At 35.5% G+C, this 15436-nt stretch overlaps 1 protein-coding gene across 2 annotated transcripts; it reads left to right on the forward strand.

The window, feature by feature from the left end:
- Positions 1-685: 685 nt before the first annotated feature.
- On the forward strand, positions 686-13133 carry LOC140054664 (popeye domain-containing protein 3-like). Of its 2 annotated transcripts, XM_072099739.1 has the most exons (6): positions 686-935; positions 1657-1886; positions 5690-6241; positions 8049-8154; positions 8839-9073; positions 9912-13133. In XM_072099739.1, the coding sequence occupies exons 3-6, from the start codon at positions 5733-5735 to the stop codon at positions 9920-9922; spliced, it is 861 nt and encodes a 286-aa protein (XP_071955840.1). In that variant the 5' UTR covers positions 686-935; positions 1657-1886; positions 5690-5732; the 3' UTR covers positions 9923-13133. The 2 variants fall into 2 exon arrangements, with proteins under 2 accessions (XP_071955840.1, XP_071955839.1); XM_072099738.1 differs by lacking the exon at positions 1657-1886 and having other exon boundaries at positions 687-935.
- Positions 13134-15436: the final 2303 nt, after the last annotated feature.

The raw sequence follows: 15436 nt of genomic DNA on the forward strand, positions 1-15436 counted from the left end.
GTTCCCACTATACCACAACGCAAGCGCTGCAACGGTAAGAGTGATTTGACCAATCACAAGCGATGGATTATTCGAACTTTCGCTTGTCATTGGTCAAATTACATACGGCGCGCGCTTACGTCTTTGCGTGTGGGAAGTAAGCTTTATAATAGTAAATTTATTCATAACATCTGTTCACACGGTAAATATAAGATAAGAATATTAAAAAGGCTATACTTAATTCATTATGCCAAAACTCGCAATCGTCAATTATTTATTGGTAAATTTTTTTAGTGGATGGAGAAGTAGACGTTTATTTAACGTCTGTTCACACAGTAAATATAAAAAAAATATTAAAAAGGCTATACATTAATCCATCATGCCAACACTCGCAGTCATCAAACCCTAGGTATATAATTAATTATTTGACCGGGTGTAAATTGGTTCAACAATTTTATATTGGAATCCCTCATTCTGTCAATATAAATTCAAAAGCTTATGATTTGGACAGCATTAGGCCTACGTGCGTTTTTATTTATAACGTATTTGTCTGTTCAGGGATAACACGAAGGAGTGCGTACGAGCTTCAACAAGCAGATTTTTATATAGATTATTATTGTATCTGCAGCTGATCGTCGTGTGAAAAGCAAGCCTTATATTCATCGACAACTTCTATTGGTTGACCTCTCAGGGGGCCCCCGTTGCTGAAATACCGTGGATACCAAAAGAGAATCTCAACAGAAAAGCATAGCTAGCATAGCTGTCTTTCGTTACCTATATCGTTTCACTGCTTTGAAAGCTTTTTACGCATTGCTGCAGTCAAGGCTAGTAACGCGCTATCTATCTCGGTGAGACGCAAAATACGTTACACGTCATTAGCCGACGATCAACAGCGGCGGCGTGTGTCGATGTTCGGCGCACTTTTGGCAGACGATTGAACCAATACCAAACGTCAGGTAAGATTGATAGGGGACAAAATCCCATCATTGCTAATTTGTGGTATTATTAGTATGTCAATTATTACTTCCATGAGTATATTCCATATTCAATTTATTAGCATTAGGTCCAAAGGGCAAATCGCGCTTGTTTCTGTAATTCATTTGCTTACCGTTACAGGCCTACAGCTAAGTTTACTACGCGAGTGCGCGCGTGCGATAGGCTTTTTGCCAACGATGTATGCTGTGTAAAATAATTGTAATTTAAACAAAAATCATTGTTTAATTACTCGATATTGGATACATAGTACTGTAACTATTACTATTTTTAAATACTTAACCATAACACGCGAGGTACTTGCGTGTAAGTTTCGAGTAAAATCTGAATGTAAACTCAACCCGATCAATTAGCTAGATAAATGATTTTTTTAAGATATTACATAATAGGCCTGCATTGCCTATAGTATTCCCCAATTTGTCCATGAATAGACTTCGTGCGTGTGTGTATCAAAAGAATATTATAAATCGTGAATTATGCCGTAGGGTGTTGTTATCATGACAGGCGACATGTGTCGTATTACAATCTCAATTTTTGTGATCAAATTCTAAATAAAATGATGATAAATAGAATATATTGTAAAACACATGATACTTAATTAATTTTTTCAATGTGGTTTGTATTGTGGCTTAATGACATGCGACCTACAAGTAAATTAAACCAGCTTTGTCTTTGGCTTCGTAGGATGGGAAGTATGTAGGCCTACTTTATGAATTCAATACAAAAACATATAAAAACTAGACACAGCTTTAAAAGCCTATCATTTAAGCTGTGAACATGAGCGGCGTAATGGATAAGTATGGCACTCCACTGTAAGCGTTGTTTATGAAACGTCAATGAACGCAACACATGTGACCATTAGTTAAATATTGGCGTTTCATACAAGACGGACGGACGGGCGACATCTGCAGACAGTAAGTTTCTACTTTGTTTTTTAGCATGATTTCAGATAAGAAGTGAATTGCAAAGTAGATTGTTGATAGAAATATCAATATTCTTTACTACAACGACTGTTGTGATAAATCACCAGGCGACACTGTGTGTACTTACAAGGCCTACTTATCATAATGGATGTAAAAGGACGTGGCTAGAAATTATGTTGAAGTTAACGTATGTTCCTTGTTCCAATAAAATATATACAGATTCTGCATATAACCGTATAGGAATTTAGGTCTATTTTAAACTGTTCTTTCCACAGCAACATTGCATGTCTATGTGGTTTTATGAGGTAAAATGGGGCGAGTTAAACCCAATAAAGAGGAAACCCCCAGGCAGCCTACTGTAGTAATTTGTGTTGTATGGAAATAGGTGAATTTGTATTCATGAATGTTCAAATCAATTTCAATTTAAACTTTAAAGGGTTGGATGATATCACGTCAAATCCACCCACGTTTCATTTGCGTCTCATTCTGGGTGTTTTACTTCTACTGATGATAAGTTGACTGTTCGTTCGCTAAGTATACGTGCGAGTAACACTTACAGTAAACAAAAAAAAAATCACTAAATCCTTTCGTTTTTATATCGCAATGACAGCTAAGTATGTTGCGTTTTCTGTATTGTCTGTAAAAATTAATCTATCATAAGAGTGAGCTACCGTCTGCATTATACATTAGTGCCATATAAAACAGCTTGTGTTTGTTTGCATAATTTGATGTAATAGAAAGTTAGCAAAAAGAAGAAAGATGGAACGCACTAAATTTAAATCAGGGATTCAGTCACAATATGTCCGTCCGACGGGGCGTTTCTGTAACACTCTCTTGAATTAGAACTGATGACGTAATGTATATAGCAACACGAACACTTTCTTACATTTGCTTACTGGTTCTATGTACATATTATGTGGTCAGCAGCTATCACAACAAAAACTTCATCCATGAGCAGATGTATATTACGGTCATTGCTTTGTACTGCGGTAGGGCCTATAATGCTTGGTTCCCACTAGAGACGCAACACAAGGACGTAACGTAACGCAAGTAAATTGACCAATCACAAGCGATGGCTTAAGCTTGGTTCCCACTAGAACGTAACGCAAGGACGTAAACGCAACGCAAGCGTTTTAACCAATGGCAAGCGAAGTTATAGACAGTTAGCAATCACAAGCGAATAAGCCATCGCTTGTGATTGGTCAATTCACTTGCGTTGCGTTACGTCCTTGCGTTGCGTCGCTAGTGAGAACCACGCTTTATTCGCTTGTGATTGCTAACTGTCTATAACTTCGCTTTTCATTGCTTGCATTGCATTTACGTCCTTACGTTACGTTCTAGTGGGAACCAAGCTTTAGGGATTTGACCAATTACAAGCGATGAATTATTCGAACTGTCGCTTGTCATTGGTCAACTCGCATGCGTTGCGTATATGTCCTAACGTTGCGTCCAAGTGGGAACCAAGCTTTCGATTTGCGAGGACTTCGGATCTAGTTACGTCATGTTATGGTTGTACGCATGCGATGACTTAAGCTTGGTTCCCACTAGAACGTAACGCAAGGACGTAAACGCAACGCAAGTGAATTGACCAATCACAAGCGATGGCTTATTCGCTTGTGATTGCTAACTGTCTATAACTTCGCTTGTCATTGGTTAAAACGCTTGCGTTGCGTTTACGTCCTTGCGTTACGTTCTAGTGGGAACCAAGCTTTAGGAAGTAACTTTGCTTGCTCGATTCTTTGACAGTTGTTAGGTCCAGGCGAAGACCAATACCACAATACGTGTAGACCGTAGGCCTAGTTCGTCGTAATAAATCGTTGGTCCTCTAATCATTGCGTGAACGCAGACGTGTAGCAGCTCACTCACTTGCTGACAACACTTTTTTTATGAGTACAGTAGGCCTAGGTCTTTTTCAATTACATTGAAAAAAAAAACACTTTTCACTATATGCAAATACTATATATATATATCAATCCATTTATTCATATTCCATATGAATATTGCTAATTACTATCTTTGTTTCTTAGTTAGTCATCCGCGAGTGGGAGTTAGTGAGCTATAAACGTACTACTGTATCTGTATTGAGAATTGGAACATCTATTGAGAATTGGAACAGCCAATGGGATATTCAATTGCCTGGATAATTATATTAATTTATTTTGATCCATTGGCGTGCCGTGTAAACTCCATAACAAAGTATAATGTACTAAGTGGTAGTAATGGTTTTATGAAAGTACATGATTGAGTTAAAGTTAAAAGTAGAATTTGAATTGTTTAAAAGTGTTTGCAGACGACGGTTCTAGCATAACATCCAAACATGAGAAGTGCTCAATAATTTCAAATTTTATTTTGGGCTTTAGGCCTACTAATAATATATTATAGGATTAATTAAATAAAAATATTATCAGATTAATACGTATTGATAAGTTGATTATAGTCAAGATATTGTAGGCATAATACACAGTAGGCCTATTGATAATCGTCACGTGAATCCCCAACGCGTTCCTCAAAGCGTCATCTATTATATCGCATTTCCTGATCCTCTCACCATATTATTGATTAATGTTGTTTTGCAAGCTCCTGATGTCTTCTTTTGGAAGTATGTCTTATGTTATACATTACACTCGATAAAGAATCCCCAACGCGTTCCTCAACTCGTCATCTATTATATCGCGTTGCCTGATCCTCTCGACATACATTACACTCGATAAAGACTCCCCAACGCGTTCCTTCAAAGCGTCATCTATTATATCGCGTTGCCTCTTATCCTCTCGACATACATTACACTCGATAAAGAGTAATTTCTGAATATCAAATTATTTATTATTCAGGACTTGTCATTTCAAACACATATTTGTAAGATATTGATAAATATCTACGTTACATTTTTTTGCCTTTGAAACGAATTTTAATATGAGAAAATATTATCATCATCGCTTCTATCATTGTCATAGTTATATCGGTAACTTCATCGTAATCATCACAGTTACTAGCCCTCCCCTCCATACTAATGTGTGTATTAGGTCTACCATATGCATATACTATAATACTCTGTTAAAAAGTTTGTGCCACAAAGGCTTTCAAACCGTTCCATGGTAGGCCTATAATAATTTCAGTATCAACATTTATATTTTTAATCAATATTTTCTCTTTTATGAATTTGGTGAAATTGGGCGATGAAGGAATCTCGTAAAATGAATTGAACTATTAAACCGAAGAAAAAAAACCCCGATACACTGCAAAAACTGCAGGTATACGAGTGACATCGATATAAAAAGCTGTGTAAACCATCATATACATACGGTCGATTAAGGCAATTTAAATTCGTGTACTATTACCAAGTTTAAGACAGAATTAGAATCTTTATATTGATTTCCTCTGACATTTATCATAAAGCCTAGTCCCAACTTCCTTTGACGTCTGGAAAGATCAAATGTTGTATTGAGTATTTATAGGACATCTTTATCTATATGTCACTTTCCTAAAGTAACTCCAAAATAGTCAATAAGGGTAAAATTGTTAAATCTCTTTAATGTTGTGATCTTTGTTTATGTTTTTGTTGTTTATTTGAATACATTTTATAGTTTATTATGTTTAGATTCAAGCTGTTCGTGGCGGTTTCATCGCTGTTGGTTGACAAAAAAAAATAAAAATATTGTGTTGTTTAGATAATTATTGCTTTATCGTAGTAAATTATGTAATACACCAAATGTCACATGATTCAATATTGTTTGACATTGTTGTTGAATAGGGTATTGTAATGAATATAAATTATGTTAATTAATCAATTTCAGGACCGAAGAAGTAACACACTCCTGGTAAAATATTGTTTGAAACATGGGCGATAACTATTTGACAACCGAGTACCTCTTGGACCCAGCGAATACTACCAACGCACCAGATGGCGAAGTGTGTTCTTCATGGCGTTCCTTGCACGGAGGACTTTTCCAGCTTTCTCAACTACTCTTCCTCCTAGGCTATTGCGCCCCTGTATCTGGATACGCTGCCGTCTTTGTCATGCATATCCTCATCTCTTTGGGGTTCCTCTTAATGGGCGCCTGGGGCTGGATTTACGTCTGTGCCTTTGATATTTTCATGTGGTGCCTTACATTAACTATTTTGAATATGTGCCATGCGGCTTGCGCAGGCTACTTCATTCGACCAGTCAAACTAACGCAGGAGGAAAAGGATCTCTACGTACGAGTCTTCAAACCGTTCAACATTCCTATGCATATATTTCAACAGCTTTGCGGAATCGGAAAAATTTACTCTCTTAAAATTGGAGAACATTACGCGACGGAAAAACGAACAGGAAGTAACCGACTAGGAATGATCATTTATGGAAAGTAAGTTGAATTCATTCTAACATTAGACTAATAGTAATACAGTAGAATCCATCCTATATTAAGAAGACACCCCAAGGGCCGGGACACCCCAAGGGCTGGGACACCCCAAGGGCCGGGACACCCCAAGGGCCGGGACACCCCAAGGGCCGGGACACACCAAGGGCCGGGACACCCCAAGGGCCGGGACACCCCAAGGGCCGGGACACCCCAAGGGCCGGGACACCCCAAGGGCCGGGACACCCCTAGGGCCGGGACACCCCAAGGGCCGGGACCCCAAGGGCCGGGACACCTCATGGGCCGGGACACCTTCCCGTGAAACGATAGGGGTATGTGTTTTAACACACGTGACTATACTATCTACGCCAAACCTCTATTTGGGAGACACACCTATTAAAAGAACATTTTTCGTGAAATAAACGAGGTTCAATATGTTAAGTTTTAACTAACACTACGCCAAACGCTATTCTGGAGACACCTCTATTAAAGGGACATTTTCCAGTGAAACAACGAATGGTAATGTACTTACGCCAAACCGCTATGTTTTAACACTACGCCAAACTTCTATTCAGTATTTATTCTATTAGGCCTAAAGGGACATTTTCAGTAAAACGAATGATGGGTAACATTATGTTCTATACACTTTTAAGGAACAAACACTTTTAAGGGGACACCACCCATTTGTCCGCTTAAAACTTTTAAGAGGAAAAAAGAATTGTAATTTGTAAATGATAATATCTGTGGCCACCAAGATTTTATAATTTTATTACAAACGTTTAGATTTGTACGGCACTCTATTAGTGACAAAAAAAAATCAGTGGATTTTTTAGTATAGCACGAACCGTTAATGCAGTTTTTATAATGGAATGTTATATATTGATTTTCTTGTTATCTTGTAATTGGCCAGTATAAATTCAACATATAATTTAAAAGCACCAAAATATTCCAAAAAATCAAAATTCCAATGGATATAAAACCGTTTTTTGATCAAATTGGTCACACGGGGATTGGTATGTTTTATTTCATCATAAGTAGGTCATTTTTAATTAATGTTAAGCTTGTTGTGTTTAATGTCATTGACTCGGAAAAAAAAGAAGCATTTATGTGACGTCATGAAATCTGAATGCTTAAATGCGCTTCGTGCGTGGCAATCGACACACTTTAATTCAACCGTTAATCAGGATTTGTGTAGAATTTTCAAACCAAAATAAATTATTTTTAATTATCATTCCTTATAAGTAATTAATTGAGTACCATCATTATATTGTTAAAGTAATAATAATAAAGTTTATAGTATTACATTAATGCTTATATTATTAAGTAATTTAGTAATTATTTAAGTATTTATTATTATTTAAGTGTTTATTTAAATAATTATTAAAGTAATTTGAATAATCTAGGCAATTACTTATTTTAACTGTCTCCTCAAATTCCTTTTAAAATGATTTATGGTTAAGATATACAGGTTTTTCCAATCTTGGCATTTTAATATGTAGCAAGTTCGAAGTTATTAATGTATTTCTTATATTCATATAGTAGAACTTCTATTAAGGGGACATCTTTTGGTTTCATAAAAGTGTCTTCTGAATAGTGGTGTCTCAAAGAAGATGTTCTACTTCATTCGGATTTAATTATGCTTGGTTCCCACTATAGAGACGCAGCAACACAAGGACGTAACGTAACGAATTGACCAATTACAAGCGATGGATTATTCGAACTGGCGCTTACCATTGGTCAACTCGCTTGCGTGTGCGTCTCTAAGTGGGAACCAAGCTCAACAACTATAACAACAATTACCTTTGCACTCTAGGGTGAAAGTATTCCACCAGGGACAATTCCTTCATCATATTCAGGAGAGCGAATTCCTTGACTCGCCCGAGTGGGAATCTTACTCGAGTGAAAGTGACGTCTTCCAGGTTAGAATTTTTTTTGTTCGCAGGTCTAGTCTGCTTTGGTTTGAACGCCTTTTTTAGTGACGCGAGCACCTTTTAATAATAATCAGTTTGTTACTGTATTTCGAATGTTAACGACCTGAACCACAACACGTTTACTTAATGTTTAAACGCAATGTTTACTTTTCTTAATAAAAATATTATTTGAACATTGACGGTTTAAAAGAAAAGAAATGCATTCATATGTAAATGGCAAGGTCTTTTTTTGTATACTGTAATTATGTATATTGCATATTCTGTCATATCGATCGGTTTATAACTATGTAAATGATGATGCGAAATCAAAATGTTAAACATTGTATTTCCAATGCTAAACGTGATTTTATAGATTTTATCAATTTACATTTCGTTTTTATGTTCATGATTCGCAAGTATGGTGATATTTAGGATGATTGTTGATACATTATAATGAATTAGTGTGAAAGTGATGGCGGGGGACAAACTGTCGTTTAATGATAGGGAGTCTGCATAGCAAGCAGAAGACCCGAGTTGGAGTTTCTGTTGCTACGAATTTTACAGATTTTGACTCCCAATACTAGTAGGAAAGGTTTCTACCACCCATTGCATGATGCAACATTTTCATCGTTTCTCTCGGATATCACAGCTGTTTTTCAGGGGAATAATGTTTCGATCTTTCACTCTAAATAGGTAACAATGACTGCATCCTCATACTGCCGCTATATCATCTGGCCGAGAGAAGGGCTACTCGAAGTTCTAAAAACTCAGCCGTACTTGGAATGTGTCTTCAACAACCTAATCGGAAATGACATCGCCACTAAACTATGCCAATTGAATGAGCGCAATGTGGTAAAGGGGGCACCCAAACCAGACATCAGGTTGCCGAACGTCATCCAGAGACCGGCAAACCGCTACAATATGAAAGGTCAGTCAGGGACAGTCGCTGTATGCGGCGCTGCTATACCAATGGGCCTAACAGGTGAATACAGCATGAGCTAGGTTCAGTGCCTAGCCTATGTAGTTCATCCCGGAATCCTTAGTGACCTTGTGCTGCCATAGTTTAATCTTGTCTTTCTGCCATCACTGTCTCTGTTAGCCGTCCTAATACGAAGTTTTATTCCGCATACTATTTTAGCTTGTTGTAGAAAAGTTTCCTAAAAAACTTTTATGTCAAGTCTTCTCAAATGTTTTTTCTCCGCCAATTTTTATTTCGGTACGTTACTAATCAGCATCTTCGCTAATAATAATTCTCCAAACATGCTCATGGCGCTATCTCTCTGCCATTCTATTTCCTTCATCTACCGTATTAGTTGATAGTATATCATAATCGTCGTACTACATATTTTTACCATTCCACAGCCAACCGTGTCTCCTTTATATCACGTAGTGTTTAGCAGCTATTTGATAGATGGTAGTTTTGTTTCCTTTGACGTCCCATAGCCATTCTATCCACTTATTTTTCAACATACAGTACTGTAAATTGATTGATGTACCGTAGCGCTGTAGTTATAGAGCATTTAATTTCAGATCAGCATCGGAAGATGGAACGTATTTGGCCTTGCTTATTTCCGAGTTCTCGTGAGCTGGTTAAAGCTAATACACAAACTAATCAAAACAAAATGTACTAAAATCACAGAAAAATACACCACGAAACATTGACAGGAACACAAATACATTCAAAAGTGTATTAAAACAAAGAAAGTTAATCGGCAGCGATGTTTCTTTCGCTTTAAATAACCATTTTTCAACTTCTATTTCTAAAGGTACTAGGTAACTGAGTTTTATGAAGAATCGGTTCGTGTCAACATGACATATCTACTCAGTCAAAAAATTCGTCGAAGATGACAGGCAGCCTTTTTGGCAATCGACTGATGGTAATGAAGACTTCGAACCAGACAGAGATGAAAAGATCAGGAACACAACAATACAAATGAGAATACAGCTGAGGCCTATTTAAAAAATAATGCCACCTTTTGTTTGTTTCATTACGGCTATTATTGTGTCTAAACTCTCGCGGAAGGAATCAAACGCCAACTTTGAGCATTATGACGTCACCAAAATTAATCTTGAATCTCAAATCTAATAATCAAAATTTGATTGTGGTTTTTTTTTTTATTTTTGCTGTGCACATTGAAGTGATGATAATTGTTTACTCGTTACGATGGTTACGTATGATTTGGAAAGATCATTCCAATAAAACTATTCTTGTGATAAATGCGTCACAAATTCTGCTGCTTCCTATCACAACACTCATAAATCATAATAAAAGATGATAATTAAACTCCGACGATTAACCAAATATAAATAGCAATTTACTTAAATTACAAGGCTTAACAGTTTATGACGTCATTTAAAGTAATTTCCATAATTAGATAGCTTTTATAAGTTAGGCCTAGATTAGAACATATGAACCAAGTGAAATACAATATAAATCGATTATTCCCAGAAAACCAATCACCTTTGTTTTGTATATATCCATTTTTTCAACATCACATATTTTACGCGCGCGTAACACTATTAGCATTCTTTGAACGCGCGCGTCAGATTATATTAGCCTATGAGGTGATTTCCAATATATATAATATAGGTCTATATAGTGTTTTTTAAACTACATACGTATATTATCGAAGTACAGTATTTTAAGAATCTGTGATATTGCTGCAACATTCCTATTGTGTGTCCGTTCATTTTATTTTATATCCCCAGTTAACGACTTTTCTACATATCTAGTGTTTAAAGAGCTGTTTTAGAACGCAAATGTATAGCCAACGAACATATTATTATTGCCTCATAATAAATACTATCTGTTTGTATATCCTTCAAACCGAGTATTTTCACGCTGCTGCTCTAGCCCGCTACGTCACACGAGATGACTCATTCATTAGATGAAATCAAGCAGCAGTATAGTACTACACTTTGACCTTTTTTGTTAAAATTGAAACTCGACTATAATTTATAGGTACCACCTGTTGAATCCAAAAAACGGCTGGGAAAAGAGTCTAATGACAAATCCCAAAGCATTTCTGGTAATTATGAGTCCCATGATATTACTATAATTCACTGTCAGATAATCATTGAATTATTATCAAAACAGTCCATTGAAGTTTTTGTTTGTAATAGGATACTTGAAGTATCTAGCCTTGATGAAGTGACCCCCAGACTTGACCTTAGCAATAACAATAAGCAAGCAGCGTTTTTTGTAAGAAATATTCTTGTTTACAATAGGCCTATTACAATCTTTGATAATAAGAAGAAGATATAGAATATTATTCCGTTTGCATATGATTAAACAGCAACATTATTATTATGACATTGTAATAAAATTGGTTCCAACTATACGTTTACGCGTGCGCACCAAATGATATCCACTACTGAGTGTACTATTTTCTAAATAGACATAAATAAATATTACATTATCGTAAGCGCATTAAATATTATAATATATTTACATAAAACAAATCACCTTTGATCTCTCAATTCAGCTGCTATGTCTCGGGTATCAATTAGGTTACGGGCTATTATCAGACTTATTACTTATTGCAGTTGTTGATTGCCCTGGTAACCGAGATCTTTAATAAGCTCAAATTGCAAATCTACAAGTACAATACCTAAACAAATTAATTGATTTTGCAATTAATATATCTTGCAAAGCGCTAACGTATAGATCACATTAAATTAACTAAATTTAAGACCTCTTCACATTGATTTTTTTTTTCAATTATTTCTGACGTGAATGAAAGAAGAAAGAGTGAAAAAACGCAAAAAAGACTAAAGAAAGAAATCATATGTAAAGAAAAGGTGTCATCACCATCATATATCGCCTAACGCTTAGGCCTAAAGGTTTCTAATAAAATCGCACGGACGAAATATAACTTGACAGTTGAGCGCGTCTGATCAAGGCAATCTAACAACATGCTGAGTTACGGAGGATCAAAAGGTTTATCCGTGGCTGTGACACGATCACTTCCACGCCGCGCGCCGCGGAGAATATACTGTTTGTATACAGTATGTGTCGTAGCGTATAGGGCCCAGACCAAAGGACTGTTAAGAGTTCTTATCTTGGCAAAGCGAGCTCCGTGTCCTGTTGTTAGATTGACTTGGTCTGATGTGTAATGAAAAAAGTTCCTAATTCCCATGGTATCACAATTACATTTCTACAAAGAGACATTCAAGTATATAAATCGATTGTTCACAAGAATGTCGTTGGTGTGCTCTAAAAAAGTATGATATCTGCAAAAAAATGATAATAGATTGTTTGCGCGTACTCATGGTGCGCGTACTCGTTACGATTGAGGAAGGATGGTGCATCACGTGGTTATATAACGGTAATTCCACACAGCCGCGTAATTCAAATGAGTTAAAACACACGTGGATCAACATGAGTTCAATATCAACTTTCATACAAATAGTTATTGTCTTTTTTAGGTAGATATAAATTATTTAGGAGGACCTTTTGTAAAATATATAAATAAATAAATAAATAAAGGAAACCGATTTAATATTATATGAACCTCAAAGCTTATGTGACATTTATAAAGGTGTTTGTAATTAATGTTGAAGTTAATCTTTGTATTTTTTATTACAAAGCTTCCACCTAATATTATAAAACCGATTTAAATAGTAATCTGCTATGACATGGGTAATTTTATGTTACTTATCGAAGACGTACGTTTTTACAGTATTGATATTTTGTCATAATTGAAACGAACGATTGAATATTCAATCGTTTTCGATAATAATTGCAAAATGCTGTTGAAATTAATGATTTTTAAAGTATTATCCACACGCACTTGATTGGAATATTTTCAATCTTTATATGGATTATAGGCTTACGCCTATATATCTGGTACCAGCTGTCATGTGTATTGCCTTGTGATAACAGAACCTATTTCAACCATGTTGATTCTATTTTATTAAGTTCACCGTATAAAAAAAATGCAATAATAATGATGATAATTGAAATCAATAAAGTTTGTAAATAAAAATTACTTGTGTGAATCATATTTTATTAACTGTCATCAGTCGAGAGACATGAAAAAGTGAGTTTGAAATCAAGATGAAGTCGTAGCTTGCTGATACGTGATTGGTTACCAGCCCCAATGGAAAAATGATGTGTTTTTGTTTTTATGCAATTTGTTCTAATATAAAGCACCACGACCTGTGCAATTTTAACTCTGGGATTGAAGATTTGAAACACGATATACAGCAATTGCATTGCTCTGGGCCTTTAGCTTATGAGAAAATCTATTAAATGCATAACGAGCTATTTCAATTAAGCACAACTTATACACAATAAAACTTAATGAAGCCAGACTATGCACAAAACAATTTTAATTTAAAAGTCTAGATTTTTCGTGCTTTAGAATTCTCATAAAACGGATGTTATATATAGTTATTCAGAAGGTTTGTAATTGGTTTTAGCTATTACATTAAAAAAGATCGAGAACCTCGTACGATGGTTCAAGGCTATGTTATACTTTCACATTTTATCCAATACCTTGTCTACCAAAATAAAAACGTTTTACATCTACTTTACTAGATTAATCTAAAAACATAACATTACCCCCTGATTATTCTTTGGATTATATATCTTTTGGTTCAAATTTGCATAAACCATGGAGAAATGAATACACGGAGTCTATTCTGCTAATGTTATCATGTTATTATCATGTAACACAATGTTTTGCATTCCCTAAAGCTCTGTCTACACTATCAAACTAGTTTGACAAAAAATGTGATGTACCGTACTCAAGTATGGTGGTGAAATGCCCAAATATGACATCATCGTGACCATATATGGCACATGATATTTTGTTTGTCACATAAAGTTTGCTAGTGAAGACAGAGCTTTATACTTCCCAACGCTGCTACATTGTATGCGTTATTATCAATGTTAGGCCTATTTAAAGGGTGGCTCCGGGTAGAATACCTATTTGTTTATAAATACAAGGAAACACTATTTTTTATTAGAAATAGTTACCCTGTTAACGGTTGTAAGTCATTGAAAATCAGTAAGTACATTTGAAAAGTCTTGTAGCAACATTTATTTAAAGGTGCTTATTGGACGATGCTCGTTCTGCTACACGGTTGACGAAAAATAGTGGGGTTAGTTCCAATGTTGCATATGTTTATTGTAGGCCTATAATAAACAGAAACGTTGATTCTGGTCGGCGCTGCACTTCTGGCTGCCATTGGTCCGTGAAGGAAGTGAATTTGTTCAGTTTCCAGTTAAGCTTGAGGAGAAATATAAATACCTTTGCCTCTATCTTCTACAATTTTATCTAAGTCATGTGCAATGAAATTACCAAGATAAACAAAGTACATGATACTCAGGCTATACCACGGGTAGCCGATCTTATGTCTTAGGGCATAAATCGTTCATTCTCAATCACGAATACTGTAGTACTGACGCTGATATACATACTAAACTACTTCAATCAAGAACACACACAAGAAATAAAACAATATCGTTATGCTGCTAATTCGAACCAGGGAGTTGTTATTAGTCTAATAACAACTCCCTGTTCTAACCATATAGGCCTGGTATTTTGTTGTTGCAAAATATCATCATTTTAAACGAAAACGTCCCATTGTCCAGAACCTAACACCAATTGTTTGTGATTCCGTCTGGATGAAAAATGATACATAGACCTATAGGCTATTCTGGGTTCCAGAGTTTAACTTAATATATTGGTACATATAGCGTTTAATACGTAAACTAATTCAGACAAACGTCGAAAAGCTTCAAAATAACTACAGACTTAGGGCAAGTCTACATACAGGCCTACGCTTAAAATTCTTAATAATTTGACATCAAAATGTTATGAGTTAAGTTAGCTATTAGTTATTAGCTACATCACCGTGTTTGTCCTTTAACAATGAAGCGTGATACTTAGACTCTAGATTATGTTTCAGTCCTGTGATAAAACCTATGTAAAGTGTGTTGTTGACATAACCTAATGCAAAAACGTTTGTCATAATCGGCCTACTCTCGTTTTGATAACGGTGACGCTAATTGCGTTATCTAATCCTTTATGGAAGATCTGCTTAGGTTGTAACGTATATTAAAGCATATCTCATGGGTTTATTATGAATCTACTGTATACGACTATTCAATAAGATGACGTATTAATATCATAGTGTGTTTGATTATTCTTCGTCTATACATCGAATGCAAATACTATTAGCATATGATTAATTATTCATAATATTTTGTAATCAATCAAAAATTAAAATTGTACTGATTCGCTACATGCATATTAGTTATTACATTACATTATTATCCCAT

This window comes from Antedon mediterranea, chromosome 7 (assembly GCF_964355755.1).
Source record: "Antedon mediterranea chromosome 7, ecAntMedi1.1, whole genome shotgun sequence".
Taxonomy (NCBI): domain Eukaryota; kingdom Metazoa; phylum Echinodermata; class Crinoidea; order Comatulida; family Antedonidae; genus Antedon; species Antedon mediterranea.